General features: G+C 42.4%; 1 protein-coding gene across 1 annotated transcript in view; it reads left to right on the top strand.

Moving 5' to 3' along the window:
• Positions 1-5,596: 5,596 nt before the first annotated feature.
• The window catches only part of LOC121194336 (aryl hydrocarbon receptor-like), a 30,380-nt gene continuing 19,443 nt past the window's right edge, over positions 5,597-16,533 (top strand). Inside the window, exons 1-2 of the mRNA XM_041057167.1 lie at positions 5,597-5,646; positions 9,075-9,262. Of these exons, the coding sequence (XP_040913101.1) occupies positions 5,606-5,646; positions 9,075-9,262 (229 nt within the window). The 5' untranslated portion in view covers positions 5,597-5,605. The remainder of the gene's footprint in view (positions 5,647-9,074; positions 9,263-16,533) is intronic.

Below are 16,533 nucleotides of genomic sequence, written 5' to 3'. Positions count from 1 at the left end.
AACTTTTTTTATTTTAAAGTATCACAGCACAAAAAGACTGCAGAAAGTAAAGGGGCTGCACTTAGACCCTCAATATCATTGTTCTCTGTGTGCAGTGTACAGAATCCTTCATCTGCTTATTTGATCACTTACAAAGCCACAACCCTCATGCATTTTTCAGCAGTTTCTTGTTTCCACTGCAAAGGCACATTCTGGGGTTTGCAGACCAAAAGACTGCATGCTAATGTACCATTCCATACAGCTGGTTGTACGATTGGATTTCCCAGTTCTCTTTGCTTGCCCATTCCTTTCCTTTAACACTGCGGACTTTGTTTCTTCAGAGAACGAAATAGAGTTTAGAAAATGAGTCCATGCTGTACAGACACCAAAGGAGTTTAAATGTTTTTTTATTTAACTGGTGGATACAGGGAAATGGGCTTAACACAGCATGTTTCATATTTACAATGGGGTGTTATGTTCGTGAGCATGTGAGAAAAGCTAATAATATTGACAATAAAGTCATAATGTCATTAGAATAAAGTCAAACTCTTAAAAAATATGTCAAGTGTCTGGAGAATATTGGTTTGGATTAAGCCTGATCATTTCTGGGGCTTACAACCTACAGTAAAGAGGTGTGGAAGTGCCAGACTTTTCCTCGTTTGGCTTCACCTAATACTGCATCACGCATTATGATGCAGTAACGGGCAGATTGGAATGAAATTTACTGAGCACCCTTCCAAGAAGGATGTTATTACTGTAGCTACTGTATAGTAGGTAAAAATAAATATGATCATAATTTTAGTAAAAATAAAGATCGCAGAAGACTTGCAAACAAGTGTACTCCAACAGAACTCCTAACTGACAGCTCAGTGACCTGGAGCGAACAGGAAGCATCGCTGATTAAGACTTTAACTGTTAGTTTAACACGTGTTTGTTTTCATGCACAGGCAGGGTCAGACACTCTCCTGCAGGGCACACTGTGCCAAATCTTTTCTCATTAAATCATTTATGTTCCCGTTGTGAAGTGTGTCCTAGTTTAAGTACAGCTCTCTCAAAACATGACACAAGAAATACAGTCAATATACAGTACAAATACTCACATCTGCAGTGGTCGCTGCAGAGCAGTATGTGATCTAAGAACCATCTTGGAGTATAACATTGAATAATGCCAGTGAAGCCATGTACTGTAGCAGCTGTCAATTATACCAAGTGGAATCTCCACCCATACAACATAAAATAAGATTGGTGTGCTCCTTCCAGTCTGTACGAAGTCCTCCGCTGACTGCACGCTCCCCTGCCAGCCAACAGGGTGACCTTGACCAGCAGACAGACCGAAAAGACCACAGCTCTCTGTCCTCAGCGTTCCCCTGGACTCAGAGCATGAAAAACACATTTACAGCTGTGGTGGTGGCATCTGTCCCACGGGACACAATGTCTGCGCAAACAAACCCTTTCTGATTGGTGGGTTTCAAGTGACGTCAAGACGCAGCGGCGCGAGGGAGCCAAATTCAAATGGAGGGCAGGAAGTGTTTCAGCGTTTAGCTGACCGACACACTGAGAATCTACCGTGTGGAAAAATGCCTATGTTTTGTGTAGTTTACCGGTGCTCAAATAAAAAGCTGTTACAGGGTACCAAAAGTAGTCACCCACAAAGCTGAGAAATATTAAAAAAAAACTTACAGAACAACGCCGTAAAAGGTGGATCTTAAACCTACGTCTGCGGTCGGGAGGACCTGTCTGCTAATGCCCGTGTCTGCAGTGACCACTTCGTCAAAGGTATGTTTGCTAGCTAACTTGGTTTTTGTGGCTGTGTTTATATCATTAGGTTGTCGCTTAATGCTCATTTACATAGTAATAATTATTAAGTTGCCGGTGGTCTAATATGGACTTCATTGGGACTTTTTAGGCTGCCCTAGCGTTTTAGGGGACGTTGACTCAGTGGTCCAAATGCTATTTCTCTGTCATGTCATACATTAGTATTTCTATGTAATTGACAAATAAACCCTCTGTATCCCTGTAAGATGTGTTTGTTGACATTATAGCAGCTACTGCTAGCTGCGAGCTGCTAGCTGTTAGCTGCTAGCTGCGAGCTGCTAGCTGTTAGCTGCGAGCTGCTAGCTGTTAGCGAAGACCAAACGATAATCGTCTTGGAGCCGTTTGGTACCAAGGTTGTGGACGCACCCGCTCACAAAAAAAGCCATATGCCTCCAGGCTTTTGTAGGCTTTCTGTTAGGCAGTGTGCGCAGTCTCCATTCTTCTTGTGAGGACCAAACAAACGTGCATCACTACCTTTAGCCTTTTGGCATATTTATTCATTCCATGAACAAGTTACGAAGTGGAAAATAATAATGCCGAATCATCTTCGTTTCTCTGGAAGGGTAACAGATACACAAACTGGTGCGCGGTGCGTGCATAACGTCACACGCGGAAGTCATAACATATTTCACAATAAAAGTCCACAATAACACAACGAGTGAAAGGCGTTCTTATATGACAATACTTAACACTTTTATTTGCTGTTTCGTATAATAAGAGGTCTGAAGTACGAGATAATCGATGATCTCAACAGCCTCAATTGTCGGCAAATCTTTAACGTCCGTTGAAAACTCGCTCATCTTCACGAGGTCCGGGTCACGTCCAACATATTGTTTGATTAATTGTGTGTATCTCCGTCTCGACACGGGATCTAAACCCGTACAATACGGACTCTCTGCTAATATTTCCTCCATTGGCTTTGACATGTAACTTACTTCCTGGCCTCCATGTGAAATCGCTCGTGCCTACGCGAGTCATCATGATCACGTGACTGAAACCCAGCTGTTCCCAACAAAATTCATTTTTATTCCTACACCTTATCTATAGTGTAATAGTGTCATGAAAACGTGCCAGATGTTAATGGAGTTGCCGAATTGCACTGGACTCAGCTAGAGCACAGTTCTCAGCCTTTGCATTTGTACCTAGGATTTATGCTGAGTATTAGCTATAAGTTATTAGATTACAGGTACATTTTGTGCGAAGTTGACATTTTCATTTAAAGGATGACAAGAAAAAAGGCCATGAACTGTCCAAAACTAAATGTTCGACCTCTGAGAACCTTGAATGTCCTGGTCAGTCATTGTAAAGGATGAAGGGTTTGCTTCTCAAATGAAATGCTAAATGCACTGAGTCGGCTACAATACAGCCTGTCAGCATGTTGGCCTAGTTTTCTTTCTGCATGTGTTGTGGGGGGTCTTCAGCACCCTAAGGGGTCTGATCTGGTCATGTGACTCAATGTATGCATTTCTGAGCTGAGGTGTCTGTCTTTGTCTGCTGTCAAAACAAAATTGCGTTAAACCTGTGCGTCACTGCTTTCACACAGTCTGACCAAATACTGTTCACGTTCCTGGTCTTAAGCTGCAAGGTTCAGTCCTGTAACCAGGATTTTCGTCATGCCATTTTCAGCATGCTGCATCCCCAAATCCAAACCTACACCTGGGTGTGTTGGCCTCTGTGCTTGATTGACAGCAGCTGGCACCTGAGCACAGGTAGAATCACACACCAGCATGAGAATGAGGGACAGGAAAAACACTTGTGTTGTTGCTTACAGGCCACTGACAGTGTGTTGTTGGTGGAACTGAAGACAAAGTGCCTCCGATGGACTATCCTGACCCTGAGGACCACAAAAGCAACTAACAGGACATGTGCAGGTAAGTTACATTGTGTTTAATGTGCTGCAGGTGATTAGCTAATCAGGTGTCTCACCTGAAAAATGTGGTTAATAGGCCACATTTCCACGTTTGTTTGGTGGTCCATTAATCGAGCTAAGGTGCAGGACAACTTGTGTCCATGTTTGTAAGAAAATAAGACAGAGACTTTGGCAGGAACACTGACATTACTGCTCAATGCGAAGATTTGATTGGCTGTATTGAGACAAGTGACAAATCAGTGAAGAGATATTATGAAACCAAAAACTGTTGTCCTTTTGTTTTCTGATTTTTTTTTTCTCAGGGGACAGCACAGGACAAGTGATCTGCAGAGCAGACATGTAGTCTGTGCCAAGGCTGGATTACCAGCTGGGCAATGTGGGCAACTGCCCAGAGGCCCTAGACCCCCAGGTGACCCAAAAACCCCAGGTTTACACCATTTAATTTGGGTCTACATGATTGGATTAATCACAGATTTTTGCACCACTTGAAGCACAACACCAGCTCTGATGGGTTCCCCCTCCTACTTCGTGTTGTGAGCATTTGATGTGGCATGTCCTGAATGATGAATGAAAATGAATGTTATTTTTTTTCCCCTGAAGATAAAATGATAAAATTCCGTTCTGCATTAATGGTTTTCTGTAGCTCCATGAAACTCACAAAGAATAAGACAGAGCTGATGAAATAATCTAACATGTAGTTACTCTTAAATTTAGATCCAGAGATGATCAAAGGAAACTATCGCTTTATACTGACATGAAATCAATACCAGACTGAGCATGAAACTTTTTTTTTCCAAGTAAAAATATGTATATTATATATATATATTTCCATTAACTCCGCTGTTCATCATTTATTTTATCAGCTTCCACTCCTGGTGGTCTTGGCCTCCTGATGATACTGGTTCTGACCCCAGGTTCTCCTTTTTTTTTTTTCCCCCACCAAATCGCCTGCTGAGATAAAACGTCCAACAGTCCCACCACTGCAGGTAAAGGCCCGCAGAGACTCCTCCTGAATGTAGAAATGAATTCACTTACATTATTTAAAAGTCTAACCCCTGACCCACATTCAGCACGGGCCACTGCACGCTCAACATAAACCTCCGTCTCTCATCTGCGCGCTGATTGGACGGTGGGGCCGGCTCGTGAAGGCGCCGGCGTGAACACGCTCGGCCCGTGTTTCCAGGAGACTCTCCCACGTGCCCGCGCACACAGGCCAGCGTGCATTCATGCCCCGTGCTGTGAGCCTACCACATAAGAAGCTTCTTGAGCGCGCTCCCGTCAGAAATCTGTGTCGGGCGTGCCCGCCAGTGGAATGCGCGCACCCGCCGCCCCCACTTTGCAGCTCTTGTCCGGCGCTAATTGGAGAGCACCGCTGCTGTAGATTATAAAATGTAAATACTTGGAGCTTTTGCTGCGTTTAAGTGAAGTTGTTTCGTTGCGTTTGTGAACGGGAGGAAGGATGAGGAGCGTCTGTGTGCAGGCTGCGCCTCTCCTCTGATCATCTCATCCATTTTTTCACTTCATCAGGATGAAAACACAGCATCGTCTTTTTACTTGGAGCAAGTTCATCTTTCCATAAGGCTGATGGGACAACGACTGTTGGGTTATTTTTCCTACTTATCCTCTTCTTAGCAGATCAGATTCTGCCACTTCTTTTTTTTTTTAAGATTTTAATTTAATTCCAAAGTGAAGCGGCCCCTAAACACCAGGCAGAAGACGTCCTGTCCGACGTAACTTGGTGTCTTCTGCCCTTAATTTTTTTTTGTTTTGTTTTTGTTTCTTCTGTTTTTTTTTTCTTTCTTTTTTAACGAATGTGTTTTCTGTCTTGATCTGGAGGATTATAGCTGGATTTTTTTTTCCTCGGTGGCTTACATGTAGCGCAGGAAGCAGCTCTGTGTATTTCTGAGGGATTCGTCAGAGGCTTATATAAGAAGAGCCGTCATGTATGCAGGACGCAAGAGGAGAAAACCAGTTCAGAGAGCGTAAGTTCATCTCAGTTTTGCTTCAGTGTCAGTTACGGTGCTGTAGACTGAAAATATCCTCATATTAACCTGTAGAATCTTTTTGTGATGTTTCCATCAGTGTGAACAGTTCCACCGAAGGAAACCGGTTCCTTAATCGATTTAGAAAACAGATTTTAATTCTGTAGATTTTCTTTTCGTTTTTAACGCAAATTCATCGCAACACACACGAGGTGCTAAACATTTATATTTATGGATCAGATATTTCGTGAGGTTCTACAGTGAAACATACAGGGTGTAATTTTTCTTGGAAAACATTGTGCAGGTTGCTTTAATGCCTGCGGATTACTGCAGGCCTGCAGCAGCCGCCTGCGTTTAACCTTCAACACTTCTCCCTTTGATTTTTATTTACAGACTTTTTTTTTGTACACAATCCCACAAATGGACAAAAAATAACTTGGAGACAAAACTCTTATATGTTCATTCTTTATTTTTTATTTTTCAAAATTGTACTGACTCACTGGCTCGTTCGGGTTGTTGCGCCATTTTCTGTCAAAACGCCCTTCAGAGGATCAGACTGACAGTTTGTTTTCTCTTGTCAGGCTGTTTTGATTGGTTTGGGGTAATTCATGTTCAGTCGTTGCCTCAGTAAAATGATGTAGGATTCCCTGGTCTAAAATCGTAATGTTAAAAATGTTTTGGAAATTGGCCCAGAATTTATTATTATTGTTATTATTGTTATTATTATTTGATCAAATCGACCCGTTTTAAGGCTTTAACGTGACTGTATCACCCAGTATTTTTTTAAGCATAAACATTTGATGCTGTGATGAGGAGTAACACTGAAGATAATGTTTTCATGCAGCTTTACACTAACATCATCGTCCCGCAGCGTCAAACTGACGCCATTTCCCTTCCAACGTTACAACGTTTTCAGTAAAAGGCAGATAATGAATCCAAAGCTGGAATTTGTTGTTTGATGTGACATTATATGGCTGGAAAAAAAAAAAAACAAACAAACAAAAAACTCCCAACTGTGCACAACAGTTTACTGCTGCCGTATAAAAATTAATAAAGGACGTGGCTGCTGTAGGTTTTCTTTTACTAACTAATTCACGGAGTCATCTGTGAGTGACATGTTACAGGCAGTGAGATCTGGGAGAATTTTAATGCTGATCAGCAGTGCATGATAATTCCTAAAAAAGAGTTTCAGCCCCTGTAAATGTAGGACTCACTCAAATTAGCAGTTTGAACACATCACTTTGTCCTCTGGAAATTTATCTTAGACTCATAATTTTGATATGATTTTATAAAATATTATAGATTGAACATATAAAGGAAAATATATAAATTTACTATTATTGACTATTATAAAAAAAATGTATATATTTATTGTGGCAGCATACGCACACAAGCACACAAAAGACAGAACAGCACTGCAGGTCAAGTTCATGCCATCGCTGATGTGTAGTGTAAACAGATCTCCATCCATCCACATTCATGCTCAGTGATAAAATGTGACAGTGTCAGTGTGTATGAGTTAGGAACAGCCATGGCAGCCACACTGTATACTGTCAACTCATATTGCAATCATATCATTCACGGCCTCTGTTTGTGTTCAAATATTTGTAACTTTTGATGCACAAAATCTGTGGCCCAAATGTGAGCCAACATGGAGGCCAAAATTCACCAAGCACAGGACTGGAAGCCTCTCTCACTCCCACACTGGCTACTGGCATACAAGCGCTAACACGGGACAGCGACTTAATGGTTGTGTACATCAGTAATGTTTGTTGTGTAAACACAACAATAAAACTGACCTACATTTTCATTTTTTTTCTCCTCATGAATTAAACCTAATTTACATTGTATTGTCTTTGTATTATACAAACAAGAAAACAAAATGATTGGGAGCAGGCAACACTGAGCAGGCCTGTGTGAGCGTATAGACTATACACTCACACAGGCCTGAGCAGGTAAAGCTGTCCACTGTTTCATAAGATGCAGCAGAAATATGTTGTTTGTTTGTTTCCTCTCTTTTTAATCATCTGATTTATACTGAGGTCTCCTGCAGGGTCCCAAACCTCAGCTGAGAGGTAGTTTTAAAGGTTTTAAAGGTTGTGAATGTTTTATTCTTGTAGATGTTGACTCACTTGTCAACATTTCAGGGTAAATACCTCAGAAACTAACCTGAAAAAATATATCGAACAAGCAAATACAAGAGAATAAATGGATAATAAGTATGGAGCAACCACAGTGATGATAGATGGGTTAAGAAAATATAAATAAAGAGATAAGGAAGAAAACCGCCATAACATTTGCTGATACACCTGATTGTTTTGACTTTCTGACTTTGAAACATCGGCATAGCTTTTTTTTGTTGTTGTATTTTTGCTGCAAGTTTAGTCTCCAGATTTTTCCTCAGGGTTTTTTTTTTATGTTGAAAATAAAATCTGTGGCTCGCTTAAGCTGACACATATTTTGTCCCAGCTCACACCCACAAATATGTCAGCTGTTTCCTTTCTAGCTTTCTGTTTGTCTTTTTTGTGGGTGACTCAAAGCATGAGCAGATCATTTTCTTGATTAAAAAAAAACAAACAAAAACAACATGTTTGGGGTCAAAAAACATGTTTTGCATGTTTCAAAACTGACACCTGCACCTGAACAGTTTTGCTACAAAAAAAAGCACCAAAGTCCAAAGTGGTTCACACAGTTAGGCACTTTATTTATTTATTTTATTTTAACTATTCTATTATCAAAAACTATTTTAAAATTTTAGAATGAGACATGTCATTGTTGTACTGCTAATTTGCTAATTCCTAATTGTTATACATTGCATTCATGTATTTCCCCAGAATTTAGTTTGACATGTTTGGTATCTTTGGAAATGATGAACCAATGGTGAAGGAGTTATAATAATAATTTCACAAACAAAGAAAGACAAATTAATTTTGAGCTTTCATTAAGGTCAACATGCCGTCATCTGAAGCGATGTTGGACGGCTTATAGGCTTATAAATGACACTGACGTGCACATACACACACAGCAAAACATAAATATATAAAAATAACAGAACTATGTAAAAAGGTTATTGTGACCTTAAAAATATCCTTTCTCATGTTGTTATAGAATAAAAGTCCCCCAGTCACCCCCCAAAATGTGTTGTTATAATCCCCAAAATTTGACACAGCGGATTCAAAAATATATTTGCTGTAATCCCAGGATTTCGTGTGTTAATCCCAATTTTAGTGCTGTACCACCAAATTGTTACAATCTCAAACTTTGTTACTGCTCCCCCCAAAAATTGTTGTTTGACCCCAAATGTCCTCCAAGCACAGGAATGAAGAAACGGACAAAATGAGAGCAACCCAAAGAAGAGATCACGCGCTCTGAGGGTGACAGCCAGTGTTTATGTTGTGACCTCTTTCTTCATCTATAATGTTCATCAGGGTGAAGCAGCCGCCAGCTGAAGGGGCTAAATCCAACCCGTCCAAACGGCACAGAGACCGGCTGAATGGCGAGCTGGAGCGTCTGGCCAGCCTGCTGCCTTTCCCCGAAGAGGTCACCGCCAGCCTGGACAAACTCTCCATCCTCCGCCTCAGCGTCAGCTACCTGCGAGCCAAGAACTTCTTCTCTGGTAAATCTACAGCAATAGTTACTAAATTATTACCACTCCGCGTATGACAGTAGCAGCTCTTGTGGTTGAAGTCAAAGGTCACTGCAGATGCACTGTAGATGGAGATATTGTGGTCTTCATGTGTTATGTGTGCTGCATCTATTACTGTCTGTGTCCGTGGAATTAGGTTGACTCTTTTGCATAAGAACAGTTAAATGGATGCGCTGATCTCATCTGTCACATAAGCCTGTTTCCAATTAGTAGCACGGTTTTGGGAAATCATCTTGTTTTCTTTGAAACCGACCGAAGATCAATAGCAAATTAACGAGTTACGTCCCCGGCGCTCATGTTACTCACGTAACTCTCCCGTAGAGAGAGCCAACCCCTGAAACCACAACCCCTGATCCACAAATAAGAAAACCTCATTCAAAATCATATTGACCTCTGTAATAATGCAATGCCTGAAAGTCCATAACAACAACAGCAGGCCGATGTCATGCTGTTCATTTCATTTGTCTAGACAGGCTGGTACTGAAGAAAAAAAAAAAGATGTGCAGTAATAACGTTTATCTTCTCTTTCTATTTTTAGTGTCCTGCAACAACAACAACAACAAAAACCTATTTTCCACAAACACGTGACTGTTACTATAGTTTGTTCTGCAGCAGATGCTCCTCTATCTTAAAATATGAATTGTCAGTAGTAATAGTTGGGCTTTCCTCAGAGCAGTTGCCAGGTTTGACCAGTGTTCTTACTTTGAATTAAGCCCAGCTCACTCTTGGATGAACCGGTTGCCACAGTAGCTTCTCAGACAATGTGAGTATAAATATCCAGTACGGGAGCTGCTGAAGGTGTTTCCTAGTATCTCTTTAGCATCTTTGGCAGTTGTGTATGAGTGCAATAAAGATAGTGAGCGATAAATCTAAGCAGGAAGCAGCAGTTTAAAGTGGCGGCTGTTTCTAAATGAGCTCAGTTATTGCTCTGGTCCCTCCAACCATTACAAGCATGTCACAACAGCCGAGTTTCTTACTCTGTATTTGTGCTGGATGTGTTTCCCAACATCTCACGGCTCATCTCATCAGTCTGAGATGTGGAGACCACCACACAGAGGGAAGAGCAACCAGCCACCGCCTTATCCAGATGATTTCATACCAGGGAAAGGCCCTCAATATTTCATTGAGACCCATGTCTACGGGTGTGTGTGTGTGTGTGTGATGAGGATTAGGAGATGGAGCTCTGCTCGGTGTCCATTAAAACTGTACACCAAAGCATGGAAGAGTTGCATGCCAATGGATGGATGTGTACTGGTTTCTCTACTATGCAGAGTGAAGACATTGTTATTTTAGGCGCTGATCTTTCAGAGAGAATGCTGCAATGCGGCCGTCAGATGCTCTCGAAGCATGAATAATTGAGAGAAACCCTTGAGTTTAAAGAATTTATGAAATGGAGGCAGAGCAATGTTTGTTTAAGGCAGCGGCTTTTTGAAATGGCTGTTTGGGGTGAGATGGACAGGATACAGCACCTGTGATATGAGTGTGTTTTCACCGGATGTTGCCAATGCATTTCCTACTCTTATTGTGTGTGCTCTGTTCACACATCGTGTACGGGCAGAGGCTCCAGGAGACCTAAAATAAAGTCACTGAGGTCTGAAGCCTTTTCTTCTCCAGAGAAATTTCTCTTCATACGTTTTGGGATGGGATTTGTGTTTATTATTTGGATTCTGAAACATACGGGAGTATTCAATGGCTACTCGACTTGTCAGAGTGAATTATTGATAGTGGATTTCAGTACCAATAGGTCAAAGTATAGCCTATAGACAAACCCTCTTGTCTAACTGCATTAGCCTACTTCCTGGACAGTCTCTAAGTAATTAACGAGCTCAGGGCTCTTACATTAAGGAAGCATCTCCACAGAGGGAAAGCCCGACGGACCCTGAGGCCCCGTCGCTTGGGGCTGCCTCTGTGGTTTGCCATAATTTGTTGTATGTAAACAGTACAAATCCTGCTTGTCAGAGACATCTTATACTGGGTGGTCTGTGGAGCGATGACTTAACTCCAGTCTGGGATCCCCGCCACTGCCTCAACACTCAGCTGTTGCTGCTTTGTTTGGATGTTTAGAAGAACTGTTAAACGCTAAGAGAGGCCCACCTTCGATAAGGTAGTGATTAGTTTACACATGATATTAGTATGTTTTTCTTCTTGAATATCACTTTTTGAAAAATAATTTCAGTAAGGTTTGTTATTTCAAGTTTGTTGTGCGCAGACACTCACTGTCACGGCTGCGCGTGTAATTGAATATGTCGTACGAGTCGAAACAAAGCCCTGGCAGAGCCCGGTTAATCTGGCTGACAGTATTATCCAGCCCAGCTGCCATCTTTGTTATTGTCTGGAGCTACAATGGGCTCGTCCTTCTCAGCCAGTCTGCAGAGAGGGGTGTTAACTCTCCTAAAACCGATAACACAGGGGTCACCCCACTCAGGGTGAGAAGTACCTCTCAGCCATCTTGGAATATGGACATATGTCTGTTTCCTGTGAGCAAAGCTGTAACATGTCATTTTCTGTCCCTGGAGGTGATAATGTGTTTTTGTGTAATGTGTCATGTGCAGCTGTCAACAGCTTTGTGATGCCAACAACATCTGCAAGATTTATACTTTGTTCTGAAAGCTTTGCGCCACATTACTGGTGGTGTGTGCGCTGAAAAGCCACAACATGGAGAGTTTCCAGCAGCGTTAGCATGGTCACGGATAATTTGGTGTGGAAAATCAGTGACACGCTCATCAGAATTAGTCTGCTCTCTCCTCTTTATCCACGTGTGGGGTTAGTTTTCCAGCCGGAGTGTCAGACACTGGTGCAGAGGGAAAGAAAAAAACCTCGTAAAGGAATAGATTTGCTGAGCACATTCATGCTCCGCCGAAGATAAACATTTTATAAACATTTAGTTTGTATCTTGTGCTCGTACACAGTCTCTGTGATGGTTTCACACCATTCCTCTGATCAGCATCAACAGCGAAACAGTGAATGTAACGTGTCTTTAGGTTCTTTTAAGATCGCAGCAGAACTGTGACGAGCTCAGTTAGTTTCTCGTCGTAACTTTCGGCCATTGCTGTTGTCATTTGCTGCAGCTCTCCCTACTTTACATTCTGATATACAGAATGGGAAAGAAAAAGAAATCGTGGCACAGTGAAATAAATCTCACGCTTCACCTGCCATACATGCAGTCTGCATGACAGCAGATGATCAGTGGTCGTTCTCCACGGTCCGTAGTGAGGACTGGTCCTGTGGGGACATTGTTACGGTGTTAACGTTGGAGAAAACATTGACAAGATCCTTGATGACACCACTAAGCCAATAAGAGCTCTCCTGGGGTTCTTGGAAGACAAAGCCGAATAGCTTCATCATCCGTTTTCCTTTTCCTGTCCCCCCTCATTCATCCCAGATCCCTTCTGCTTCTCCTCTTGTTGTTCTGGAATGGTTCCCTGAGTTTTAGATGCAAGAATCCAACCTGCCATCACGTGGCTGCTGTTACATAACCGTTACTGTCTCAGATGCACGTCAGATGGTCGTTATTGTGCTCAGAGCTTCAGCAAACACTGTGGTTATAGTTCGTAGACCGCAGTGCTGGACAGGAGATGAAATTACGATTAATCCTCTGATTTTATCGTAGCAGCATGACGGTTGTTAAAGTGAACTTCAGCTCTTTGAGAAACACTCTATTGTAAATATAGAGGGAGATTAGGAGAAATAATCCCTGTGGACTGCAGAGGATTCACTCGCTGTGCTTTGGTGTTGCTGTGTGTTTAACACTGCAGGCTGACGCATATTGTTTCAAGTCTGACGATGTGTAATACGGCGTGAAGGAAACTTATTCCCCTCAGCTTTACGGAGAGTTTTTTTCAGTCTTTCTCTCAAAAAAAAAAACTCCGTAAAGCCGCTGTACACTAACTGCTCAGCACCAAAGAGCACAGTGAGAGACAGATATTTCCCTCAGAAATAGGTGGACACCAAAACAGAGCTACTAGGAATGTGAAAGTTGGACTTCAAATCATCCAATACAACTCCAAATGAATGTTGCTCTGTGTCCGCTGGATGAGTAAATGGACAGTTGTGTCCTAACAAATTTGCCATAACTTATAACTTGACTGAAACGATGAAATGTGTCAGTGCTGTGTTTACAGTTTTTAATCAGCATATTGATTGAATGTGTAAGCACAACATTTTTAAGATTGAACTAGTTCATGTTTTTAAAAGCAGAACCTTTAAACTGCCCATTTTGTTTAATGTTAAACAGCAAACATTTGTAGTGTTGGCAGAGGACAGACTTTAACACAGTTTACATGAAACAGGGTCCTCATGTGCTGCAGACAACTCAGAACATGTTTCCACTATGTGAAAGTGAAGAGAAACATAAGGAAAAGAATGGGATTGCTTAATTTGTCCCCATTAATTCTACACAGTAATTATTTAATCCAGTTTTTATTCTTTTTTTTTTTTTTTTGGTCTTTGAACTTGTATTTCTACTGTGGCTGCAAATCACTGGGAGCCAAAAAAAAAGAAGAAAAAAACACATAACACTGTAGCAGTAGAGGAGAAATGAACTTTTCACACGTTTCCATGAGGTAGAGCATTAGATTTATTATGAAAGCACCAGCATAAAATGTCTTCCATTAATAGAGAGATGGCAAACATGGACCTGCACAGCACACACATTATGCAACTCCCACTGGATCAGGCCATGGATATAGAAAATGAATTATGTAAAAACCTTATTCTGCTCCTAATAGAATGTACAGCAGCTGTGTTGTACACTTGAAGCTGGTATGTATTTACACACTAACTGTGGCCTGATAGAAATGATCCAGAAGCATCATCATCGTCGCGCTTGCTTCCCTTCAAAACATCACTTTTCACTGTTTTGTAACCAGTGCTTTGGTAAATAACGTAGCTGAAGCCATGTCAATCGGTTCAGTTTAAGTCAGTGTGGGTACAGCTGCAGAACATGTTGCCTGATGTCTGAAACAAAATGAGGCCAAATAACTCCGTTTTAATGAAATTAATGTCTGTACATCGCTGGCGTGACACGGCACGCACAGAGTTGGCACACAGCTGGAAATATCTGTCAGAGCTGCAGCTCGACAACGTTTCTATAGTCTGCCGCCGCCGCAGTCGCTGCTCCGGGATTGGTTACATAAGCTGTGTGGTTGCTGTGAAAGCCTTGTGACGCGTCATGATACTCATCTCTGTTTTGCTCCGAATGAGGGCGATGATTTGTTATTTGAAATGCCACCTCCCCTCCCCCTCCTTCCTGTAGGTCATCTATCTGCACACAAATGAAAGGCAGAGCTGTGTGGGCTACATGATCACCAGTGGGTCATGACGACCCTCCCTCTCTCCCTTCCCCCCCCCCTCCCTACCTCCCTCCCTCTGCCCGTCCTTCCCTCCGTCCTTCCCTTACAGGGCTTAACCCCATCCCCCAGCCCCACTGATCACGATACGGCACTGAGAGGAATGCAGGCCACCAAAGGCAAAACCTGGTAATCAGGAGTGACCCCCACCCCCCCTGCCCACCCTACCCCACCCAAATCCCATCACTCCTCACCTCCCCCCCCCCCCCCCCTCCTCCCATCTCTCTGGATCGCCTCTCATAAGCAAATATGCAACCATGTGATCGAAAAACCTCAGGAGACACGAAAGCAGCACAGGGTGCGTGCCTTCCCCCTGCATTAGTGACCGCGTGTTCATGTTCAGCCGCTATATGTGAGGCTGTGTGCGTATGTATGTATGTGTGTGTGTGTGTTTTGCGTGCATCCATGTGTATGTTAGTGAATGTGGGGGTGGTATGTGTGCATCGCGTGTTCATTTACTGCAGTGTTCAGGGGTGAAGGAGTTGAAACGTTCTATATTTACTCGCTGGCATACACACTCTGGTAGAATAATTAACACACAAACACACTCACATACATACTGTATGCATGTGCTGTACTGTGTGTGGCTGCATGCTGACACACAAAGTGCCAAAATTTCATATATTCAGCCTTAGACCTCTTCAAAACTCCATGTGACAGTATTTCACAACTTTTGCCTGCTAAGGTTTGAGTCTGAAACAGCGTCATTTGCTGCTTGCAATCGATTATTGTACAAAAATATTACATCTGGAACACAGGATGCAGAGTGTGTCCTGTGGTCTCTGTCATAAAGTCTGGTCTGTGGTTGGAGTCACTCTGGTGAGACCACGGGCGTGTTACGAACTGAGGTACATGCATGTTCACAACACTGTAGGTGTGAAATGAAGCACGATTCTCCGCCTTCATGGCCTTTCCCTCATTTTAAAGTGATTCAACCCAACGAATGGTGTGCTCATCCGATCAGGTTTCATGACGACGTTTAATAGTCAATAAAAAATGGTTGATCATCTTTTCTGTGGCCTTGTAGTTCAGCCCGCTCTGATAAAAACTTGTGATGATGCTGATGAGTCAAAGGCACACCCGAAAAAAATTTACAATCAGGTAAACAGAGAAATGAATAATCAGGATACTCTGCGGATAAGGCTCATAACCAGAATACGAGATCATAAAACTGTGCGATGGCTTTGGCCACAGGTGACTGACAGCCTTCTCAGCCATGAAACTAAAGGAATCCTTTATTTAGTCCTCGTCCTCGCTGCCTGCCGTCTGAATCAGTCCTGGCAAGGGTCCAAAATAAACTGCAACGTTTCCACCTCCCTCCACCGCATGACCAGTACGGGCCATGTGGGAGGGGCGTGTCCTCTAATCGTCAGCATTAACGCAGTGGCTGAGGATGTCCAACACCATCGGCCTCTGTCACCACGGCCTGGTAACCACCCCCTCTCCAGCCCCTCCTCTCCCACACACGAGCTTAATACGCTGGGTTAATGCCGTCCAAATATAGCACTGTTTCATGATTCAGACTCCTGCTATTGTTATCCCATGTGACCCGACAGCAGAGACATGCAGTATGTGGTGTAAACAAACAAGTCAGTTCACACTCAGAGGCATATGTTTGTGCACAATTATTTTTTCATTGAAAATTTTGTATTTAGGTTGATCACTTTATCAATCTGTAATCAAACATGTATCATTATACATGACTACTATTCACAGCAGATACTAAAAATGAAAAGGAATAAATCGAATCTAAAAATATCTCCATGATCAACAAGAGAAGGTGTCCCTCAGCGGTTTTAACGGCAGCTCTGCTGTAAGTAACATGTCATCCTGAGTCTTTCCTGTGAATGGTTGCAAACACTTTGTTAAGTCTCTTTTGGCAACGTCACGTGT

Source organism: Toxotes jaculatrix, chromosome 15 (genome assembly GCF_017976425.1).
Source record: "Toxotes jaculatrix isolate fToxJac2 chromosome 15, fToxJac2.pri, whole genome shotgun sequence".
Taxonomy (NCBI): Eukaryota; Metazoa; Chordata; class Actinopteri; family Toxotidae; genus Toxotes; species Toxotes jaculatrix.
This window is presented reverse-complemented; position numbering and strand designations above follow the sequence as displayed.